This window comes from Pleurodeles waltl, chromosome 1_1 (assembly GCF_031143425.1).
Source record: "Pleurodeles waltl isolate 20211129_DDA chromosome 1_1, aPleWal1.hap1.20221129, whole genome shotgun sequence".
Lineage (NCBI taxonomy): Eukaryota > Metazoa > Chordata > Amphibia > Caudata > Salamandridae > Pleurodeles > Pleurodeles waltl.
The window spans coordinates 663,913,193-663,938,650 of record NC_090436.1 but is presented as its reverse complement, the minus strand read 5'-3'; the positions used below and the strand labels follow the sequence as shown (position 1 = coordinate 663,938,650).

Below are 25,458 nucleotides of genomic sequence, written 5' to 3'. Positions count from 1 at the left end.
CGACGTGAACTAAGTATCTATCCACTTTCGCTCAGCAAATTGGAGCAATAAAACATAAGAGCAAAGTCTAGACGCAACATACGAGTGGAGGCTTAGGTGCAGAATAAAGTGCCCACACTGTTTATTCCGAAGCAATGCCCGGAGGCGGAAAGAGAAAGAGAATTTCATGATAAAATAGTTGCTCGACATATTATGCCTGTTGGGACAGTGACGGTTGTGGTCTGGTCCCTTAACTGCCGTTGCAACGGAACAAACTGTGTAGCAAATAGCATAGTACCGTACTGGGGACGTTGTGCGGTACAGACAGCAAATACAGCGAATTGCAGGATGAAGCAGCACATTTCCGGGGTTTTCACACGCGACAGTTCACATCCACCGACAAGGCACACTGTTCGTCCACATCAGCAGTTGTCAGTAGCGAGCGCGACACCTTGGAAGCAGATGTTTGAATTTGAGACCGCCTTCCAAACACGCCCGCAGCTTGACTCAAACGTTCTGCTCCAGGCATTATCACAGACGTTTGCACGCAGAATGCTGACGCCTTGTCAGAAAGATGTAAGAAACATGCATGCTGTTTGTTATTCACTTTGAAGGGTGCAGTATGATGATCAGCTGTGCGCTGAAAAAGGGCTTGGGAAGCTGGGAGGACCTCTGCACGCCGAGCAGCCAATGGCTGTGTTGGCGGTTTGTGAGCAACCTTAAAACATGAAGCCCGGGGGTTTCTTGCCAGCAAAGCACAGTCAGCCGCATGAAGCTAAGAACATACAGACGGCCAGGCTCCAACTACGAATGCATGCATTGGCCGACTCGATTAATTAAATAAAAACAAAACACATAAGTGTGCGTGAGAGCCATAGAAAAGTTGCCATAAAGTAACTACTGATATAACACTGCAACAATTCTACAAAGAAAGTACAACCTTACAAACTAGAAATCCGAAACGTTCAGTCCAACGAACAGGGCAGAGGTGTACCCCTCTGCTCCTCTTAGGGGGCGCCCTAACTCTGTCAGAAGTAGTCACCTTGTTAGTGACGGTGGGACCCCGCTTCTTCAGGCCACACGCCCCCCGCGGATGCTGTAGGAAGAGCGGCAGGATAAGCAGCAGCACAGGGGCCCAGTTGCTCCTGGGGAGAAAAGAGCCCATTCCTGCAGGAGCTGGAGGAAGCGGCGGCAGAGACAAGGAATACCGGAGGAAAGATACAGAAGGAGGAGGCGGTGAACCTCTGAGAGCAACACCCCGCGCATGCGCGCTACTATATGCCACATCTGCACCTCCATTGAGCAGTGCAGCTCTGGTGTAGCTGTATACCAGCTTTTTAGAAGTATTAAATCTAACTGTTCCTGTGTAATGTTTCTGGTACTTAGTGAAATGCTCCAATACCTTCGGGTCGAGTTCGCGCTATTTAAAACTTCCCAAAAAGTAGTAAAGACTTAAACCAGCTTGTTGTGGGGACTATAGGGATCCAGAAGACAGCGAGCAAATGCACAGCAACGCATTATTCTACCTTGGGGTAAAGGGGCACTTGAAGAATTGAACAAATAAGGAGGATTTTGTTTTTAAGGTCAAGCCTAGTAGACAGCTCTAGTTGTAAAATGCCTATTATGAGCTAATAGTGGGCTTATAGACCGCCCATTGCTTATCACTGGTTCTATTTAATGTCACTACTGTTTGCTTGCTTCTTATTCAATGACTTGTCTCCTCTTCTTGTGTTTCTCCTTCACCTGGAGCATAGCCTTTTTAGACTCCTGATTAGCTGATTTGTATCCTTCCTCTGCACATATTATACGGAACCCAAACAGTGCATGTACTGAGCTGCGAGGCTATCGCTACTCGTCGTTTGTGTCTTTGGCCCACTGGAACTGCAGAAAGGTCTTGATTCTTGCAGGTTCTGCCTTGACCCAGGTAGGTGCGGCCCTTTCTGGTAGCCACGGTGCTGCCTACGGAGGAACGCCAAAAGCAAGCATGCAGGGAAAAAGAAGGCATGCTGGGAGTAAGAAAGAACATGGTAGCTGAAGAAGCACATAAATACACGAGGAAAGAAAGAAAAAGAAAAGAAGGAAAGAAAAAAGGCTCACCATGTAAGTGAGGGGTGTGGGGGAAGGTGCACAGGGAAATATTGAGGGCGTGCTGCGCCCAAAACTCGCCGAGGCCTCATGCCCAATTTGGGGCCTCGAGTGAGAAAGTAAAGTACAGCAGGGGTGCAACACGCAGCCGTGCCCGAGCCGAATGCTTGGCTCGCATCACAGTCCACCGCGGCGCAACAGGCTATTGTTTACAGTTCAGTATGCTTGCAGCCCAGCCACAGCATACTCTTAGTTGTTTTCGTTGTCACTTTCATTTGCAATCTTTCGATTGCTCAGCTCCTGTATGCTTCCCTTCCTTTCTCGTGTTAGCTCCTCCCTGGAGCATGGACCACCTATATACCTGTGTTTAGTCTCAGCTTTGCTTTCCCTCATCTTTTTGTAGTACAATATTTTTTTATTTTGTAACCGTTTTGGTATTATTCCTGGACCTGCAATGTTCTTTCCTACTTTTAACACAAGCATACAGCTTATTTATGTTGCTTTCACCATATTTGTCACCTCTATTGACACTTTAGTTACCTACACCCACAACTGTACTACTCTGTGCCCCTTTACGCTACTCTACTCCTCTGTACACCACTCTATGCTACTCACTGTACACCACTCCATGGCACTCTACAACAATCCACTCTCACCACTCCCCTCCCCTCCACACCACTTCACTCCACTCAATGCCACTTCACAGCACTCTACTTTAGGCCACTCTACTATACCTTACTCTACTCTACGCCATTCCACCCTACACCACTCCACACAATGCCACTCTACAGCACTCTACGCCACTCCACACCACTCTGCTATACCCCACTCTACTCTTCGCCACTCTACTCATCCCACTCCACTCTACTTCAGTCTGTCACTGTACTTTACACAACCATATGCTACTGTGCTTTATGCCACCCCCCTCTAGGCCACTTTATTCAACACTACCCTTCTCTTTGCGACTCTACTCATCACTAATGTACTCCCTTGTACACCACTCTACTCCACACAGTACCACTCTACTCTACACTCCACTCTACCCCACACCACTCCACGTCACTCCATTCTATGCCACTCCACTCCATTCTATGCCACTCCACTTTACCGTAATCTACGCCACTCTACTATACTCTACTTCCACTCTACTCTACTTCAGTCTACTTTACGCCACTCCTGTCTGTTCTACGTTAACCCACTCCACTCTATGCCACATCACTCTATGCCACTCCATTCCATTCTATGCCACTTTACTCCACTCTGCACCATTCCTCACAGTGCCTCTCTAGGTCACTCTATGCCCTACTATTCTACTCACTCTATGACACTTCACTCTATGCCACTTTACTCTGCTATACTTCACTCCACTCTAATCCATGCCACTCCACTGCATGCCACTCTACTAGCTGTTTTCGTCATCACACTTATTTGAAATCTGTTATTGCTTAGCTCACATAGCTTTCCATTCCTTTCGTGTGTTAGCTCCTTTATGGAGCATGGGCCAAGTACATATAGGCCCTCATTATGACATTGGCGGTAAGTACTGCTTACCGTCATGCTGATTGCCGCCAACATACCGCCGCCGCAGTGGATTACCGCCACCCATATTATGACCCACACATAGCAATCCATCACTATACAGCCACACATACAAGTCTGCCAGCCCAAAGGTCAGTGATAAACTGGCGGTAGCAAAACCGACACCGTTACACCAACAGAACTACACCCACAGCATTATGACCCACAAATCACTACGGCGGACATTCAATGGCGGTAAACCATTGGCGGTACATACCGTTGCGCTCAAAATACACACAACCTAACAAAATAACACCACATTGGACAATTTGAATAACACACACCTGACACACATACACACACCACACCCACACCACTATAAAACACACACCCATACCACCTACAACCCTTTACGAATACAAACAATTACCACAAGAGAGATAGCAAGACCACAGACAAGACCACAGCCACACACCACCATCACCTATACACCACCCACATACCTTACATCACACATCCCAACACATCACCCCACACACCCTCACCCACACCACTCACACTACACCCATGGCACCACAAAGATACCCCAGGTTCTCAGAGTAGGAGCTAAGGGTCATGGTGGAGGAAATCATCCGGGTAGATCCACAGCTATTCGGATCACAGGTGCAGCAGACATCCATTGCTATGAAGATAGAGCTATGGAGGAGAATCGTGGACAGGGTCAACACCATGGGACAACACCCCAGAACAAGGGATGACATCAGGAATAGGTGGAACGACCTACGGGGGACGGTGCGTTCCACAGCAGCAAGACACCAAATAGCTATACAGAGGACTGGCGGTGGACCCCCACCTCCTCCCCCACAACTAACAACATGGGAGGAGGAAGTCTTGGCAATCATGCATCCTGAGGGCCTGGCAGGAGCAGGAGGAGGGCTGGACTCTGGTAAGTCAACTCTCTATTACTATCACACCCCCTACCTGCATGCCATCACAAACCCCCACCGTTGCCCTCACTCCCATCACTCCACCACCTCACACACACCCCACCATCACAACCCACCTCTCCCAATAGCAAGCCCTGCATGTAACACCAATGCACGGACCCCCATGACAGACCTGCATGGACACCCATCACTAAAGAGTGCACACTAGAGAGAATCAACTAGCCCACAAAATAACTACTCACACAAGGCAAAGCTGACAGGGTAATAACAATCATAGAGAGCAACACACCCATGCACAAGATGACACACACACAGAAACAATAACAAGGCATTTACATTCCCACAGGTCCCCCACCCAAAGTCACCAGAGAGGAGGTGCCAGCAACATCCCATCCCCCCTAGAAGATGCCCACAGTGATGACAGCAGCTCTGGATGCCAGGATCTGGATGACCAACCTGGCCCATCAGGGACCTCCGAACAGTCGGTAACCCAGGCACAGTCCCATACCACCACAGAGCCTCCCCCCTCAAGAAACACAACCACAGTACCCACCCATTGGGCCCATACCTCTGTCCCCAAGACATGCCAATCAGCAGTTTGTCCACCACTACAGGGACCACAGGCCACCCCACAAACACAGGATGATCAGGGACCTGGGGTCAGTGGCAGTGGGTACACGACAACAGGGGACAGAGGCACAGGACAACAGGGAAGCTGGGAGGACTGCTGTGTGGCAGGGGGAGGAGAGGCCCAGGGAACCGACTCTCCAGGAGGTACTCACCAACATCCTGGGAGCATACCACCATTCCCAGGAGACGATGGGCTAGATACTGGACAAGTTGCAGGAGACCCAGCGGTTGCAGGAGGGACAGTACCTGGGAATCAGAGAGGACTTGAAGGATATCAACACCTTCCTGGTCACCATTGCAGGGGTGCTGGCAGACATGGCCAACACCATGAGGGAGGCAGTGCCACACCAGCGGGCCCCTGATACTAGCCAAACCAATGAACAGCCTTCCACCTCCGCTGCTGCTAGTGGACAGGAGGCCCTGCCACAGGAACAACAGGCTACCAGCACCCCATCCCCTGCAGAAGGAGAATCACCCTGCAAACGGTCAATGATTGAAATATGTATTTGTTTAACAAGCTTTAAACACTGCAATACAACTGTACAGTAATGTATACATAGGAATGACCTGCAGTTGGTTGCAGTCAGCACACCAGGAGTGATAGTGGGACACAAATATCTGAAAATAGAGATGACAAAGGGTACAGTAAGTGGCAATAGAAGTGGGAAAATCAGCCTGCCAGTGACAATGTCAAACACAAAACTGTCAATGTAAAGTGAAATTACAGTGTCTTACCTGTGTGTCATTGGAAGTATTGTCGTATTATTGCACTTCTGTTGTCCTCATCCTCATCCTCTGCCTCCTCATCTTCACTGTCCACAGGGTCCACTGCTGCCACACGCCCATCTGCAGCCTCATCCTCCTGCAGAAAAGGCACCTGGAGACGTAAGGCAAGGTTGTGCAACATACAGGATGCCACGATGATCTCGCACACCTTCTTGGGTGAGTAGTACAGGACTCCACCTGTTAGATGGAGGCAACAAAACCTGTCCTTCAGGAGGCCGAATGTCATTTCTGTTATTCTTCTTGTTCGCCCATATGCCTCATTGTAACGTTACTCTGTCCTTGTCCTGGGATTCCTCACAGGGGTCAGTAGCCATGAGAGGTTGGGTAACCAGAGTCACCTGCAAATATCGAGGGACAGCTGTTAGACACACACTAACCCTTAGGGCCCACACCATACCCATACATCAACACCTACTGGGTGGGAACCACGGTTCACATATTAGCCACACCCGGGCCTCTGGAGCTGAGCCATCACATATGGAATGCTGCTATTTTTTCAGGATAAAAGGCATCATGCACAGACCCAAGATACTTTGCATTGGAATGGGAGATGTACTGGTCCGCCAGGCACACTATCTGCACATTCATGGAGTGAAAGCTCTTTCGATTTCTGAACACCTGTTCATTTCTCCAGGGAGGGGAGGGGGACAAATGCAATATGTGTACCATCTATTGCCCCAATAATGTTGGGGGTATGTCCCATTGCATAGAAATCTGCTTTCACTGTGGGCAAATTCTCCACCTGGGGGAAAACGATGTAGCTGTGCATGTGTTTAATCAGGGCAGACAACACTCTGGTCAGCACTATTGAGAACATTGGCTGAGACATTCCTGCTGCCAAGCCCACTGTTACTTGGAAGGAGCCAGTTGCCAGGAAATGGAGCACTGATAGGACTTGCACAAGAGGGGGGGTCGTGGTGGGCTGACAGATAGCATATATCAGGTCAGGTTCCAATTGGGCACACAGCTCTGTGATTGTGGCCATGTCCAGTCTATAGGTGAGGATAATGTGCCTGTCCTCCATTGTTGCCAAGTCCACCAGGGGCCTGTACACAGGGGGATGTCTCCATCTCCTATTCATCTGCAGCAGTTGCAATCTAGGGGGCAAACAGTGAGGAGCTGGTCAATATTCCATATTTCCAAACACTACACTGCATTGCATGTTGTGACTGTAACAGTATATTGTTGGATAGGCCCAAATGGTGCCTATGTGTACTGTGACGCAGTTAAGTGCCATGGCCTGCCCCCACCTGAAATGGCATCGGCCTGTCCTCTATGAAGGGACAGGTGGAAATGAGGTAATTCCACTGACGTTGTGCGCCATTGCGGGAGGCGGTCAAGAACCGCAGTGCAACTCCTCATTGGATACTATTGGGCACTATGGGTTACAGTGGGCAACAGTGATGCACGCCAGCAGTGACGGTACCCACCGCAGCAGATGTGACTGCCATTTTCTATCTGTTCACTCACTTGCTACCTGACCTTCAACAGGAGAAGACCTACACTGCAAGTGCTGCTGTGACCTGTGTCGGGAAACGACCATGTCTCGTGTCACTGGGGAAATGGCCCCTGCCTTCACCACTGCTGTGTTGGAGAGACTGGTGGATGGGGTCCTACCCCAGTACCGAATGCTGTATGGGCCTCCAGACCAACAGGTGAGTACACTGTGCGCACGATGCATGGGGCCTGAATGCATGGAGTGCTGTGTGTGAGGTCCTCGTGTAGGGAGGGGTTGGTGGAAGGGCCCTGGGCAGCGTACTGCATATATGGTGGGCAATGTCTGTGCGTAAGGGGATGTGAGGGCTATGGTGGGCCATGAATGTAACAGACAGGACGGTCTGACTGATACCTTTTCCTATGTGTATTTCTCTGCAGGTCAGCGCCCATAAAAAAAAAAGGGCATATGGTGTGCCATCGCCAAGTACGGGCGGACCCTGGGAGTCTACGGCAGGCGGAGCACCCACTGTCACAAACGGTGGGAGGACCTGAGATGCTGGGCACAGAAGACTGTGGAGGCCCAGCTGGGGATGGCCTCCCAATAAGGAAAGGGTGCCTGTCGAACTCTGATCCCCCGATGGCCTGCATACTGGCGATAGCCTATCCAGAGCTGGATGGGCGCTGGGGGCATCACAGCAGCCACAAGGGGGTGAGTACAGTGCCACAATATGCTACTTGCGTGTGGTGGGGTGGCCTCCGGGTGGGGGATGTGGGCCTGGGGGTACCCCTAGGCCAGGCCGGACATTGCAGGGTAGGGCCCATGTTGGGCAGGGTATGATGTACACCTCCTCCAACCAAGCTAGTAGGCACCCACTACTGGGCGGGTGTCTGTGAGTCTCAGGTATGCTGCAATTGGCGTTAGGTATCCCTGTCCATGGGCTGGTGACTAGGATTGTGACTGTTAGTGCATTGCCTAGTGCGTAGGGCTGTTCCCTGTGTATGTGTGTCGTGTACGCTAACAGTGGTGTTGTTGCTGCCATTGACCAAGGGTATCCTTTGTCTTGCCCCCCTTTTTGTTTTGTCACCCTGTCCTTATGTGCATTACCATCATCTGGCAGAGGAGCAGAGGAGCAGAGGCATCGGCGATGGGGAGAGCTGCATCCCACAGGGCCCAGGAGGCCGAATCCACTGACGGTGAGGGTACCAGTGGGATGTAGGGTGAGGGGAGCGCCACAGCGGAGACTGGAGGGGACAGTTCTGACAGTGATACCTCCTCTGACGGAAGCTCCCTGGTGGTGGCAGACACCTCTGTGCCCACCCCAACTACAGGTACAGCCGCCACCCCCGAATCAGCACAGCCCTCCCAGCAGCCCCTCAGTGTGTTTCCTGTGCCCGCTCACCCAGGAGGGTGGGCATCTCCTTCGCCCCAGGTACCTCAGGCCCTGCCCCAGTTAGCCCTGCTGCCCTGAGTGAGGAGGCTATTGACCTCCTGCGACCCATCTCTGTTGGGCAGCCAAGGGGCTGGCAGCCCATCTGCAACAAACAAATGCATTCCAGGAGGGCATTCAGTCTGGCATGGTGGCCCAACAGAGATCAATCCAGGCTCTGGCCTCCTCCCTGATGGCAGCCATTGTCCTTGTTTCTAGCCTCCCCCCTCCAACTTCCTCTGCCCAATCCCATTCCCCTCAACCACAACCTATCCCAACCACATAGGCAGACCATTCTGCACCCAGGACAACACACAGAAGTGGTTCAGGCAAACACAAGCACCACACATCATTCCACAGGCACTCACACAAACACCATCCAGATGTAGACATACCAACATCCACTGCCTCCACTTTCTCCCTCCCCCTAGTCCACCTCCCTCCCAGTAGTGTCTACACACACACACCTGCATGCACTACATCCTCATCCACTACCACCATAACGCCTATCACTACACTCCCCTCACTGGCTGTCACCACCCCCATATCCATGCACATATCCCCCATGTCCTGTCCCTCTGTGTCTGTGCCCCCTCCTCCCAAAGTACACAAACGCAAGCATTCAGACATCCAACCATCCACCTCACAACAGCATCCAGCTCATGCTCCTGCACCCAAACACAGCAGACAGACACCTCCTGCAACCACTTCCTTCACTCCCAAACCTTCACCCCCTTCCCACCCCAATGTCCCTAAGAAGTTTTTCCTTTCCACCCTTGACCATTTCCCTACCACTCCCCCCCGTCCTGCTTGTCGGGCCAGGGTGGTCAGAACCCAAGCGAGCACCTCAGCCACCCAGTCCACGGCCACAGTAGTGTCGACAGCTGCTGCAGGTGGGAGAGGATCCCGGGCACCAGGCAGCAACACTGACAGGGTGCCTGCACCAGGTGCATCAAGGAAGGAGGCAACACCAGCTGCGACAGGGAAGGGCAAGGAGGCACCACTAGCTACAACAGGGAAGGGCAAGGAGGCACCACCAGCAGCGTCTAGGAAGGGCAAGGAGGCACCACCAGCTGCAGGAGGGAAGGACAAGGGGCAATCCCCGGCTGCTGACAGGAAGGGCAAGGGGCCCGCTACAGCAGGCAGGAAGGACAGTAGGCCTGGTGATGGGACTCATTCGGAGCCCACACCACCAACCATGGTGGTTCAGCCATCCGAGGCTGTAGGGGATGGGCTGGAGCCTCCCCCCACCACTGCCAGCACCGCCACCAGCACCACTGCCAGCACCAGCAGCCCCAGTGGGCAGCAGTCCGAGGCTGCTGGGGATGGGCTGGAGCCTCCCCCCACCACTGCCAGCACTGCCACCAGCACCGCCACCAGAACCACTGCCAGCAGCAGCAGCCCCAGTGGGCAGCCATCCGAGGCTGCAGGGGATTGCCTGGATCCTCCCTCCACCACTGCCAGCCCAGACACCAGCACTGCCACTCCCACCACTGAGCAACCGTCACCGCCAGCGGACAGTGTGTACTTCTGCCTCCATGGGCTGTTGTGCGTCCTGGCCCCTGCAAAGCATGTGGGTCTGACACCAACATGAGAGACTGTGACCTTGCACTCCCCAAGATCTGCATCACAGGGCACAATGCACCTCCAGAACCAGTGGAAGAAGCCATACACTCACCCCATCCTTCCCAGGATAAAGCACACTGGGCACAAGGCCCCCTCCAGAACCAGTGGAAGAAGCCATCCACTCACCCCATCCTTCCCAGGATGAAGCACACTGGGCACAAGGCCCCCTCCAGAACCAGTGGAGAAGCCACCCACTAGAGACACTGTGGCCTTGCACTCCCCAGGACAACGCAGTGGGAAAACCACCTACTTGAAAGACTGTGGCCTTGCATTCCCCAGGACCAAGCAGTGGGCAAACCACCCACTTGAGAGACTGTGGCCTTGCACTCCCCAGGACCAAGCATTGGGCAAACCTCTCACTTGAGAGACTGTGGCCTTGCACACACCAGGACCAAGCAGTGGGCAAACCACCCACTTGTGAAACTGTGGCCTTGCACTCCACAGGACCAAGCACAGGGCATGTTGCCCCCTCCAGAACCAGTGGTCTTGTAGCATCTCCCGGCTGAGGTGCCCCTCCCTCCCCCGTCCCCCTGAGGTGCCTGCCAATTTACCAACTGATGCCCCTGCAATGTTCTCTCCGTGTTGAAGGTGACATGTCTGGCCTTCGACTTTGGCCTGTGGCCATGTGGACTGTGCAAATAGTGGACTGGGCTGTGTCCCTTTTTCTGTACATATTTATATATCTATTATCTTGCCTAACTTATTTTTCATGCTGTGTTGATCTCATTACATTCACTTTTGCGAAATCGTTTTGTCCTCGCATTATTCATCCAAGATACGGGGTAACATTGTTTTTGTAATGCAGCTGGTTGTGTGTATGGTGTTGTGGGGGCGGGGTGTTGTGCGTGTGTGTGTCACTTTCTTTTTCCTCCCCCCTCCCTTGTGTGCTAGGTGGCTATACTCACTGTCGTCGTCTTCGCTGGCGTTGGTGTTCGTGGTGGAGCAGAACGTAGAAGATCATGGGGAAGACATGCAGTTTAGCTTCCATGGCAGCATGGTTGTTCCCTGTGTCTCCAATGGTGAGTCCCTTCTGAGCTCAGTTTCCACTAGGCTTTTGATGTCATTGGTACCGCCCAGGAAAAGGTGGCGGTTTCGTGGGTCATAATATGGTGGCCGTAACATTGACTTCCGCCTGGCTGTAGGTGGCTACAGCTGTGGTGGCTATTGTTTCCACCCTGGCGGTCGGTGTGGTACATTGGCTGTCTTTCGGAGATCTTTCCGCCATGGTCATAATTTGGCGGTAGTTACCGCCAGCCTGTTGGTAGTATTACCCTCACTTTAACACCAACCGCCAGGGTTGTAATGAGGGACATAGTAATGAAACTATATAGTCAACTCCTAGAGAGCAAAACCACACAAAAAGAAAACAACATTAAGCAATGTAGTGTAACCATATATTTAGCCCTTAGAGGACATAGAGCATTGCACATTGTCAGGAGTAGCAGAGCTATAGAAATAATATTAAAAACAAGGCCCTTAAAGCATAAACTACTGTCAGCTGTAAAACAAAAGTTCTAACCATGAGAGCACTTAAAAAGATACTGAATGGTGGGTAGTGGGTATTATTTTGGGGTCCCCACTAACCTAGTGTGGGGACCCAGAGACGATGTAGACTGAAAGAGCACATAATGCTGAATGTTTTGGTGGTGGTCCCATTGTCCTAGAACCTCCACAGGCTAATTATGAGCTAAGATGTTTTGACAAAGAAATGCCCTGCAAAGCATTATAGGTCAAGTTTCCTTATGGCACAAATATTTTAGTATATTGATATGACTGTAATGCTTAGAACAGCCCCTAGAGAACACCACAATGAAAATAGCATTTGTAAGAAACATGGTCATGCAACTATTTAATTAATCCCTAGAGGGCATAGCTACAGAAAAAGAAAATAACATTAAATAAAGCAATGTAGCCATATATTTAGCTTCTCAAGGGCATAGTGCTTACATGTTTTCAAGGATAACTGGCCTATAACAATGATATCACACACAAGGCCCTTAAAACATAAACTACTCTCAATTGTAAAACAAAAGTTCTAGCCATGAGAGCAGTTAAACAGATACTTAATGGTGGGAGGGGTTATTATTTTGGGGTCCCCACTAACATAGTGTGGGGACCCAGATATGATGTAGACAGAGTACGTTGTGCTGAACGTTGTGGTGGCAGCCCCATTGTCCTAGGACCAACAATGGCGGAGTTATGTTTTGTCAAAGTAATGCCCTGCTAAGCAATATGGGGCAAGTTTAATTGTGCCACGAATATTTTAGTATGTTGATACAACTGTAATGCGTAGAACAGCCCCTAGAGGATATGACAATGAAAATAGCATTTGTAAGAAACATAGGGCCTGATTACGAGTTCGGTGGATGGTTTAAGCCATCCACCTAACTTTCGACTGGGAGGTTGCCACCATAGTGGCTACCTCCACGCCAGGCCCATTACGAGTTTCCTGCTAGGTCAGAGGGTGGAACCCAGAGTTTCTGCCTGCTGGCCTAGCGGGAAACACCCTACAGCATTGTCTCCGGCTCATAATTGAGCCAGCAGCAATGCTGTAGAGCGCAGGGTGCACAAGCACCCTTGCACTGTTCACTGTCTACAAGGCAGACAGTGAACTTTGTGAGGGTGCTGGCCAGGGGACCCCTGCACTCTCCATGCCAAGTGCATGGGCAGCGCAAGGGCCCGCCCGGGGGCCCACTGCACCGATTCTCTACCAGCCTTTTCATGGCGATGGTACCGCCATGAGATTGCTGGCAGAGAACAAGGTCGTAATCCCAGGGCAACGCTGCCCAGGTGGATTAGGACCGCCACAACCGGCAGACTGCCTGGATCTCAGGTCCTGGTGGTGCTGCTGGTCTGACCGCGGCATGACCACTCGGTCATAATATGGCAGTCGGACCACCGCGAGTCTGGTGATCTAGTGACCGCCAGACTCCTAATGAGGCCCATAGTCATGTAACTATGTAGTTAACCCCCAGAGGGCATAACCACAGAAAAAGAAATAGAATTAAATAATATATTGTAACCATATATTTTGGCCCTAGAGTAGTGCATTACACAATTCAGGAGTAGCAGGGCTATAGCAATAATATTACAAATAAGGCCCTTAAAACATAAACTACTCTCAGCTGTAAACCAAAAGTTCCAGCCATGAGAGCACTTTAAGAGACACTGAATGGTGGGAGGCGTTATTATTTTGAGGTCCCCACTAACCTAGTGTGAAAACCCAGAGATGACCTAGACAGGTGGTGGCCCCATAGTTCTAGGACCATAGGCTGAGTTATGAGTAAAAATGTTTTGTCAAAGTACTGCCCTGCAAAGCATTATGGGTTGAGTGCAGTGAATAATGTAGTATCGGCTCTCCTGCTGTGCCAGGAGAGCCGATTTCGCTTTGAGGATTTCTGTTTTATGTAAATCATTTACCAATTTCAAGTGTTTTAAGGGGGAGAGCCACAAAAAAATAACTCTGATTAGGTAACTCTGAACAATGTGACCAGCTCTTCAATACCTCCAATCAAGTTCACGCTGTTGTGCCTATTTCTGTTGTGAGCACCATGGCCGCCATACAGCAGGAAGGGGAGAGACAAAAGAAAAAAAAATAGTTCACCCACACTGAAGTATTACAGCGATCGTGCAAAAATCCATGTAACCGGGGCAAGGTGTGACAAAAACAGCCTCAAGGCGGGACAAGCATAAAGCATTTACCAATTACATCAAGTGATTTTTTAAAGGCAAGCCCATGAATAAGTGAAAGTGATGGGTCTGAGGTGGGCATGGATAAACGCCCACAACACTTAAAACAAGTCAAACTTCTTGCGGACTTGACCTAAAAACTCAAATTCTGTAAAGGTACGTCGTACCATTGGCCACAAAACGATTTCCCAAACCCAAGTGCTGGGATCAACTGTATGCAACTGTGGGAATTTGAGGTGAAGATGTTCAGTCATCCTTTCATGATTCAGGACGACTGGGCTCCCTGCTTCAAGGTGCACAAATTATCCCTGCACCCTGCCAAGAGATTATCTCACTTGCCAAGTGGAATATGTTGTAGCTTATCTAGATAGAGGTGGCCAAGCAAAGACGTTCATACTGAGTCCCAAGTTAGACATGAGTCAATGATCTGGCTTGGCTCTTAGATCCAAGGGAAGAGCTGAGCCATGAAAATATTTGGCATATAATTGATAGAGCAAATATGTAAAAATATAATAATGATGAAGATTAAAAATAAGTGCTTTCTTGAATGCTTGTGTTTTACTGTAGTACAATTGATTATAACGCTACATTAGCATTTGTAAAGAACAATAGTTTTCGAACGTGATGTTTTTACCACCTCCAGTGCCTTGACCCACGTGGAATGAGCGAAGCCCCCCTTAAAACCAATATGTCATGGCTGGCCTTTCTGGGGCAAAGAATTGCCACTCAGAAATGGGCAATACAGACCTTCACCTACAGAGTGCTATATTTTTAAACAGTACTCTAAAGTCGGACTGGGCCTCAGATTCCTCAGCCCCCCTTCCTGTCATCAGGAGCCTGGAAAGTAGACTCAGATTGCTGACCTGCAAACTGGCAGTGTTCATGAAAAAACAAAAGTTCTGAGGGCGTAGCCAAGATGGCGCCCGAGCCGGAGTGAAACCCCCGAGCTCTGCCGTCGGGTGAAAGAAGCCACCAGAGATTGGGCCTACTCCACTCCCACATTGGCAGGAGGACTATACGAAGCATAACGGACTACAGGGGGAGTGTTAGGGACATTAGATGAGGAACCCCGAGTCCCTGTGGCAGGCTGCTCGAAGAAGAGTTCCACGTTGTGCCTGACTCCAAGATGATAGCCGCCTGGCGGTAAGCGCGATAGGAGGCCTGCTCCCTCCAGCGTGATGACAGGCTTCCCCTGTGCTGCCATCACTGCATAGTGTGCTTGACACAATCCTGTCGCTGTGCAATAGAGTCCCCACACAAAGGGCAGGGCTCCTCCCCCCACCCGGACCAGGCCCCAGGAAATACATAACACAGGCCCCAGGCGGCAGTGGGCACCACGTAGCAGAGCTAGGGCCCACTCTGAGAACTGCAGATCAGCCAGAGCCCCGGAACGAGAACGTGACCAGAGACAGCTATCCCAAGGAATTACTGGGTGCAGAAGTGACTATTGAGAGCAGAGAAGCCTGCAAGGGTTGAAGCGCCAGACAAACCCACTGGGATCATGCATTACTGTCTCGTGAAGAGGTGCCTGTAAAGCAAGTGAGCGGAAGGGAGCTGGACCTAGGGAGTGCAGCTGACAGAGACTGTTGGAGGGACCTGCACACAAGTGAACCCAAGACCAACGCACCGGTGCCCAGGTCTTTAGTACGCCAGTCCTACTGAGGTAACCAACTGAGAGATCTCTTATACACATTGGAAGTAGCGGAGGCATTGCGACAGCACAGTGACACTTCACCCGGAAAATCGGCGAAGTGGCACTGCGGTGGAGAGAAAATGGTGGGCCCACAACCTTACAAGAAAGATCCCTCGATTAGAGACTTACGAAGACGCCGGGGAAAAGGACAGTCAGCGGAGGTCAATCAGCTGGGGCATCTGTCATTGCAATCTAGCATGACAAGAGATGCCACCAAACAGACTGACAACACTGAACCAGTTACACATTCCTTTCTTGGAGTCCCTCTTTGGAGCACTGTGCGCAGATATCGCTACACTTAAACAAGACCTTAGAAAAGATATTAAGGGCCTCACAAAGGACGTGAACGAATTAGGAGACCATGTTGACTCTCAAACAAACTGGTGAAATGAAAGGAGAAGAACTAGATGCCCACCGGTGTGAAATACTGGAGCTGCAGGATAGAAATGTGTAACTCTGGTATCAGGTGGAAGACCTTGAAAACTGATCTAGCGGAGCTAACATATGAATTAAAGGTCTCCTATTACAAGCAGACGGAGGTAATCTTGAAGAGTACATGAGCAGATTGGTCCACCACATCGCATCGGACCTCATGCCACAAGAGATTATTATAGACAGAGTTCATAGAGCTGAGAGACCTGCATCCCCGGGCAACCGCAAGATACAGTATTTTAATTTGCATGCATTACTACAGGCAAAATGTCAGAGTCACCAGATCCTCGGGGTCTGTGCACGTTCCCAACGCTTCCACCACAAGACAGCTCCAATACTCTGATTAGAATTGTCACAGAGTCTAAGACAGTCCAAGTGGGGAAAAGGGGATTAGGAAGGGAACAGCTTGGAAGGAGACCTGTAGGAAGCATAAAGGTTAAAACACACAATATCAAGATTATATCATATTAATCAGTACTAGGCTATGACTCTAAACATTGTCATTCTGAAAACATGGACAACCTTATCATAGACTTAAATAACTAGGCTTTAAGATGACTAGATATCTGTGATGGAATCAAGAAAGGATTAAATGCAACTTTCAAATTCAAGTATTATCTTTTGCATGAGGATCAGGAAATATTCTGAATGATTTCTAATCCATCATATGAATCGTGCTTGAGGAACTTATTATGTACATACAACTTCGCATCTAGAACTCTAGCATTTTTTGTTTTCTCAAAATTGCAGGAACATGAATTGCGCACATTGCAGATTTTCACAAAGTTTGTAAATACCAAGGAATGATTGTGCACCATGAATAACATTAGTTAGACTCGAGAAATAAATTGCGTGTCTTGCCGACTCGGAGGTCACCAAGGAAATGCCATGATGTGGTAGTGCATAATGAACACCGTGATTTTAAACACAAGAAATGAATTGCGCGTATTGCCGATTCGAGCACCCCCAAGTAAATGCCATTAAATGGTAACGCTCGCTGAATAGCATGAGTTCAACACAAGAAATGAATCACGCGTTCTGCTGATTCGAATGTCAGCCAATAAATGTCATGAAATGGTAACACACAATGAATATCATGAATTAGACACAAGAAATGAATCGCACGTCTTGACGATTCGAAGCCCACCATGTGACTGCCAAGGAATGGTGGCACACATTGAATATCATGAATTAAACACAAGAAAAGGAATTGCGCGACTTGCCGATTCGAAGACTACCACATGAATAACAAGAAATGGTAGTGTACAAGGAATAACATGAATTACACACAAGAATTGAATCGGGCGTCTTGCCGATTCGAATGCCACCATGTAACTGCCAAGAAATGGTAGCGCACAATGAATATCAAGGGTTAAAATACGAGGAACGAATTGCGCGTCTTGCCGATTCGAATGCCACCATGAAACTGCCAAGAAATGGTAGTGCACAATGAATATCAAGGGTTAAAGCACGAGGAACGAATTGCGAGTCTTGCCGATTCGAATGCCACCATGTAACTGCCAAGAAATGGTAGCGCACAATGAATATCAAGGGTTAAAGCACAAGGAACGAATTGCGCGTCTTGCTGATTCGAATATTAACATGTAAATGCCAGAAAAAAAACAGAGCATATTAACACGCACAAGGTAAAATCTCTCAACATGAAAATTAGGCCCAAGAGCTCGGATGCCTTTGAAAACGGGATCGAGGGCCCAGCCCGACCTCCGTCTTACCGCCCTGATCAAGGATCACCAATGTAAATGAAGGGCAAAGCCCTGGAAGATCAAAGTAGGCCTCTGGAACAGAAGCTCATAAAGTTGCTGCTGCTCTGCACTGGGACCTCTGAATAGTGAGTACGTGGAGCTGGGCTGGCTCCCTTTTATAGAGTCTTAGCCCAGCCCACCAACCACACTCAGGCATGCTGCAGGGAAAGCTTCTAGAAGGCCCTGGAAAGGGACCACACCCTGACACAGTCTGAAAGCCTGCAGCAGTACATTGCATGTGATCAGTATTTATATGCATGCTGAACATAAGTCTTCAGGATTGAACTCTGTAATGCAAAAGGTTAAACAACATCATATCAGCACAATGCATAAATTATGTTAGCTTGAAATTGTTAGGTTTTTGCATTCTAGTCGCCCGTAGAGGGCGCACTGCCCTGATGTTGACAGTACTCCCCTCTTCCAGACGTGCTCTAGGGCCTGGTTTATCTGGATTGAGACGATGAAAACGTCTCACAAGTACTGGAGCATGGATATCATATGCGGAAACCCATGAGTTACTTTCAGGACCATAAACTTTCCTTGAGATTAAGTACCATAGATTATGCCCTCTCAGTTTAGAATCCAACACTTTCTCGACTTCGTATTCTACTTCCCCCTGTACTAGAACTGGAGCTGGATGAGGGCGGACCTTCTGGACAGCCTTTTTTAAGAGGGAAGTGTGGAACACTGGATGAATCCGTAATTATCTTGGCAATTGCAGTTTCTAGGTCACAGGATTGATTTGCTGAAGGACAGTGTAAGGACCTATGAATTTGGGGTTGAACATGTGCTTCTTCTTGAAGTCTATATGTTTTGTGGAAAGCCACACTTTATCACCTGGGTTGATATTGTGGTCCCTCACAATATTTATTATCATAATGCTTTTTGTATTTTTGTTTGCCCTTTTCTAAATGCTGTTGAATAAATTTCTGGGTTTGATGCAGATGTTGAATGGTTTCTGACACAGCTGGTGTAAGAGAACTTTCTTGAGAGATTGTGATGGGCAAGGTGTCAGGATGATAGCCAAACAAGCCAAAAAAGGGTTTAACGTCAGTAGAAGTGTGGAATGAGGTATTGTAGGCTAACTCAGCTAACCAGAGCATTGATGTCCAAGAATGAAGTGCTTTTTCAGCGTAAGCACACAGGTATTGCTTCAAAGTCTGATTTAGTCTCTCAGTTTGTCCATCTGTTTGAGGATGGTGGCTAGTAGATAGTGTGGATGTCACTTGGAGTGTTTTGCACCACATCTTCCAGAAATTGGAGGCAAATTGCGACCCTCGATCGGAGAGGATCATTTTCGGCAGTCCATGATAACGAACCACTCTATTCAATAACATAGTTGCCAGTTCACTGGAGGTGGGCAATTTCTTGCAGGCAATGAAATGTCCATATTTTGTGAGACTATCTACTACCACCAGGAATAGTGAATGTTGTTGGACCACTGGTAGCCCTGTAATAAAGTCTAACGAAATGTGCTCCCAAGGACGACTTGGAGTTGGGAGTGGATGCAACAACCCTTTCGGTTTTGAATAACTTGTTTTAGTGCGAGCACAGACTTTGCAGTTGTTTACCATCGCTTTTACATCTTTTCTTAGGGTAGACCACCAAAAATAGCATTGGATTAATTCAAGAGTCTTGGGAGTACCTGGATGACCTGCCGTAGGTATAACATGCAACCAATGAAACACTATCTTGCGAGGTTTGGTAGTGGGCTCGAACAAACGAGCGTCATGAAAAGGTAATCCTTGCTTGATCGACCTTTTCGGATCTGCTTGGGCCCATGTCTGCCATTTCTCAACAGTAAAAGAATTGCAGATGTCTTCAAAGAAATCTTCAGTTTTTATGATACATAGGACTTTGTCTGGAGCAATGATAGCTCTGGAGGTTTGAACTGCAGGCAACGTAGTAGACTCTTGGCGGGACAAGGCGTCAGCTTTGCGATTGTCTTTACCAGGTCGGAAAGTTACCACAAAATCAAATTTGGCAAAAAACAGCATCCAGCGTAATTGCTGAGGAGTGAAAAGTCTGGCGGAACTCATGAACTGAAGATTGTGATGATCAGTTTATACCGTGACAGTGTATTTGGCACCCAACAATGTCTCCATTCTTTAAAGGCGTCACGAATCACCAGAAGCTCTTTTTCAGCAATGGCATAGTTCTGTTCGGCTTCGTTCAACTTCTGAGACATGTAAGCTACAGGATGAAGTTGACCAGTGTCTTTGTTTCGTTGCAACAAGACTGCTCCTATTGCCTCATCTGAAGCATCAGCTTCCACTATGAAGGGGCGATCCGCATCAGGATGAGTCAAGACTCGGGCAGTGGAGAAAGCTTCCTTCAAAGTTGAAAAGGCTTGGTCAGCTTCTGGGGACGATACAAATTTTTCTTTCTTTCTTAATTGCTTAGTGATTGGAGCCACTGTCTGGGAGAAATGATTTATGAACCTCTGGTAAAAATTTGCAAACCCCAGGAAACATTGTACATCACGAACAGTCTTTGGGATGGGCCAATCAGATACGGCCTTTACTTTCTTTTCTGACATCACCATACCTTGAGGGGTAAGGATAACCCCTAAAAACTCAACTGTGGTAACATGAAACTCACACTTGGTTAGTTTGCAATATAAATGGTGCTTTCGAAGGGCTGCAAGAATTTTCTTGACATGTTGTACATGTTCATTTTCATTGTCTGAGTAGATCAAAATGTCATCGATGTAGACTATGGCAAATATGTTGAGGTACTCTGTAAGAACGTCATTCAAGAAAAATTGAAATGCTGCTGGAGCATTACACAGACCAAACGGTATGACGGTGTATTCAAAGAGGCCATATCTTGTCTTGAACGCTGTTTTCCATTCGTCACCCTCTCTCATTCTGACCAACTGATAAGCACCTCGAAGATCAAGCTTCGTGCAGATTTTTGCTTTCTTTACTTGTTATCGTAATACCGGAATTAGGGGCAAAGGATATTTATTCTTGATGGTGACTTTGTTCAATCCCCTATAGTCGATACAATTTCGAAGTTCTCCATTCGCCTTCAGAACAAAAAACAAAGGAGAAGCTGCAGGAGACTTAGAAGGGCGAATGAAACCATTCTCCAAGAATTGATCTAGATACTTTCGTAAATGTTGGTTTTCATGTTCTGACAGGGTGTATACACGATAGATGGGGAGTATTGCACCTGGAACTAAATCAATTTGACAGTCATAAGATCTATGAGGAGGTAAGTTCTCTGCTTCTTTCTCATCGAATACATCTTCGTAAGATGAATACTGTTTGGGCAATTTAACTTCTTTCTCCGCGGCAGTGGCTATGTAAGAGTTGCAAACTGTTTATACATGAAACTTTTGGAGGCATTGTTCTTTACATAGCACAGATGAGAACACGACTTTTCGTTCTGCCCAATTAATCTCTGGATTGTGATGAGTTAACCATGGTAAGCCAAGGATAATTCCATACTGGGGAGCATGGATCACGTCAAGAATGAGTTTCTCTTTATGTTTCTTTCTTTGATTCTTATCTTCACAAATCGCCGACAAGGGGACAGTCTGAAGAGTTACCGGACCTCCAGTCGAGAGTTTTCCATCTACTGCCTGGATGATTTCTGGGGTATTTTTTTCAATACATGGGATCCCCCATCCACAAACCAATTGGGCATCAACAAAGTTCCCGGTAGCCCCAGAATTGACTAGAGCCTTCTTGAAATAGGTATTTTTCTTTATCTGAACTTTTATACCCAGTTTGAGAAGTCTAGAGTGTGAAGGGTCCACGGTGACACCCAAGAGCAAGCCTTCTCTGCATCTTGGGTGCTTTTGTTTTCCGACTCGACTTGTGCATTGGCTGCGACCTTCTGGACCAGACCTCATTTGCTCTTTGGTTTGATTGGACATTCTTTAGCAAAATGACCCTTGCGCACACAATAGAGACATTGGCGGTCATTCTGACCCTGGCGGTTGAAAACCGCCAGGGCAGAGTGCTGCGGAAGCACCACCAACAGGCTGGCGGTGCTTCTGGGGCAATTCTGACCGCGGCGGTAAGGCCGCGGTCAGAAAAGGGAAACCGGCGGTTTCCCGCTGGTTTCCCGCTGCCCCAGGGAATCCTCCACGGCGGAGCTGCAAGCAGTGCCGCCATGGGGATTCCGACCCCCTTCCCGCCATCCTGTTTCTGGCGGTTTTCACCGCCAGAAACAGGATGGCGGGAACGGGTGTCGTGGGGCCCCCTAACAGGGCCCCATTGAGATTTTCAGTGTCTGCTTGGCAGACACTGAAAATCGCGACGGGTGCAACTGCACCCATCGCACACCAGCAACTCCGCCGGCTCCATTCGGAGCCGGCTTCCTCGTTGCTGGTGCTTTCCCGCTGGGCGGGCGGGCGGCCTTTTGGCGGTCGCCCGCCAGCCCAGCGGGAAAGTCAGAATGACCGCCGCGGTCTTTTGACCGCGGTACGGTCTTCTGGCGGTTCCCGCCAGGCCGGCGGCTTCCGCCGCCGGCGGGGGTCAGAATGACCCCCATTGTCCATTCTTTCTACGTAGGTCCTTTTCGTCTTTGGTCAAAGGTCTCCTGATTGTTCCAATTTCCATAGGTTCCGGCGTTCTTTCTTTCGGAGTTCTTGAGTCTCTATTATCATGAACATGCCAGGAATATTTTTCAGTCTTTTTGCGTGTTCCTTTTCGTTCTGTTAAATGATGATCCAGCCTCAAAACAAGGTTTATCAATTCTTGACAGTCTGTAGGCTGCGGATCTATTTGAGCTAGAATATCTTTTAGCTCCTCTTTGAGTCCCTTGTAGAACAAGGCCGCTTGTTTTTCTTCGGGCCAGGATGTCTCGGCGACCAGCCGATTAACGTTGGCTAAATATGACACTAAGGGCCTGATTCTAACTTTGGAGGACGGTGTTAAACCGTCCCAAAAGTGGCGGATATACCACCTACCGTATTACGAGTCCATTATATCCTATGGAACTCGTAATACGGTAGGTGGTATATCCGCCACTTTTGGGACGGTTTAACACCGTCCTCCAAAGTTAGAATCAGGCCCTAAGTCCTGATTCCCTTGTCGTAAGTCTAATAATTCTCGATCTGCTGACAATGTTACAGTTCTACGATCAAAGACTCGTGAACAAAATTTCTCCAGTTGTACAGCAGGGGACTGTCTTTACGCACAAGAGGAATAGCCCAGGTAGCAGCATCTCCAGTCAGATATGATAACAAGAAAGCTACTTTGGACTGGGCATCGGGGAAAGTATGTGGTCTGCAGGTGAAGTGTAATTCTACTTGAACCAGGAAAGATTGCGCTTTCAAGGGGTCGCCTGAGAAACGTTCTGGGGGAGCTAAAATAATAGCTGAAGGAACATTGAGGGAAATGTTTGTCGGATTACCTCCAGAAGTCTGAGAAGAAGGACCTGGCCAAGACACACCTGTGGGATTTTGTTCCTTCTTCTCTGGCTTATCCTGTAACTGACACACTCTCTCAGTTAGGCTAGTTTCCAAATCTTTTGATGATACCACCTCTGCTTGGAGCTGAGTAATAGCCTTCACTAGCTCGGCCAGTGTGGCCATGTTGAGAACATACACAAACCAGGAGGATAATAATTTGTGGGCTCACTATTCTGTCAGAGTCACCAGATCCTCAGGGTCTGTGCACGTTCCCAACACTTCCACCACAAGACAGCTCCAATACTCTGATTAGAATTGTCACAGAGTCTAAGAGAGTCCAAGTGGGGAAAAGGGGATTAGGAAGGGAACAGCTAGGAAGGAGACCTGTAGGAAGCAGAAAGGTTAAAAACACAATATCAAGATTATATCATATTAATCAGTACTAGGCTATGACTCTAAGCATTGTCATTCTGATAACATGGACAACCTTAGCATATACTTAAATAACTAGGCTTCAAGATGACTAGATACCTGTGAGGGAATCAACAAAGGATTAAATGAAACTTTCAAATTCAAGTATTATCTTTTGCATGAGGATCAGGAAATAATCTGAATGATTTCTAATCCATCATATGAATCGTGCTTGAGGAACTTATTATGTACATTCAACATCACATCTAGAACTCTAGCATTTTTTGTTTTCTCAAAATTGCAGGAACATGAATTGCGCACATTGCAGATTTTCACAAAGGTTGTAAATACCATGGAATGATTGTGCACCATGAATAACATTAGTTAGACTCGAGAAATAAATTGCGCGTCTTGCGTCACCAAAGAAATGCCATGAAGTGGTAGCACATAATGAACACCGTGATTTTAAACACAAGAAATGAATTGCGATTTATTGGCGATTCGAGCACCCCCAAGTAAATGCCATGAAATGGTAACGCTTGCTGAATAGCATGAGTGCAACACAAGAAATGAATTGCGCGTTCTGCCGATTTGAATGTCAGCCAGTAAATGTCATGAAATGGTAACACACACAATGAATATCATGAATTAGACACAAGAAATGAATTTCGCTTCTTGCCGATTCGAAGCCCACCATGTGAATGCCAAGGAATGGTGGCGCACATTGAATCTCATGAATTAAACACAAGAAAAGGAATTGCGTGACTTGCCAATTCGAAGACTACCATATGAATAACAAGAAATGGTAGCGTACAAGGAATAATATGAATTACACACAAGAATTGAATCGCGCGTCTTGCCGATTCGAATGCCACCATGTAACTGCCAAGAAATGGTAGCGCACAATGAATATCAAGGGTTAAAGCACGAGGAACGAATCGCGCATCTTGCCGATTCGAATATCAACATGTAAATGACAGAAAAAACCCAGAGCATATTCACACGCACAAGGTAAAATCTCTCAACATGAAAATTAGGCCCAAGAGCTCGGATGCCTTCGAAAACGGGATCGGGGCCCAGCCCGACCTCCGTCTTATTGCCCTGATCAAGGATCACCAATGTAAATGAAGGGCAAAGGCCTGGAAGATCAAAGTAGGCCTCCGGAACAGGAGCTCAGGAAGTTCCTGCTGCTCTGCACCGGGACCTCTGAATAGTGAGCACGTGGAGCTGGGCTGGCTCCCTTTTATAGAGTCTTAGCCTAGCCCACCAACCACACCCAGGCATGCTGCAGGGAAAGCTTCTAGAAGGCCCTGGAAAGGGACCACACCCTGACATAGTCTGAAAGCCTGCAGCAGTACATTGCAAGTGAACAGTATTTATATGCATGCTGAACATAAGTCTTCAGGATTGAACTCTGTATTGCAAAAGGTTAAACAACATCATATCAGCACAATGCATAAATTATGTTAGCTTGAAATTGTTAGGTTTTTGCATTCCAGTTGCCCATAGAGCGCACACTGCCCTGATGTTGACACAAAAGGAAATCATCATGGCAGCAGCACAGGACTGCAACCATATTGACTTTGAGGGTAGTAAAATCTGGCTGTATCAAGACCTCTCGCCCATAATGCTGCAGAGATGCAGCCAACTACGACAGCTTCTGAAT

General features: G+C 48.3%; 1 protein-coding gene across 1 annotated transcript in view; it reads right to left on the bottom strand.

The window, feature by feature from the left end:
* PPIC (peptidylprolyl isomerase C) overlaps positions 1-1,215 on the bottom strand; it is an 85,273-nt gene extending 84,058 nt beyond the window's left edge. The window contains exon 1 of the mRNA XM_069226918.1: positions 1,022-1,215. Within this exon, the coding sequence (XP_069083019.1) occupies positions 1,022-1,144 (123 nt within the window). The 5' untranslated portion in view covers positions 1,145-1,215. The remainder of the gene's footprint in view (positions 1-1,021) is intronic.
* Positions 1,216-25,458: the final 24,243 nt, after the last annotated feature.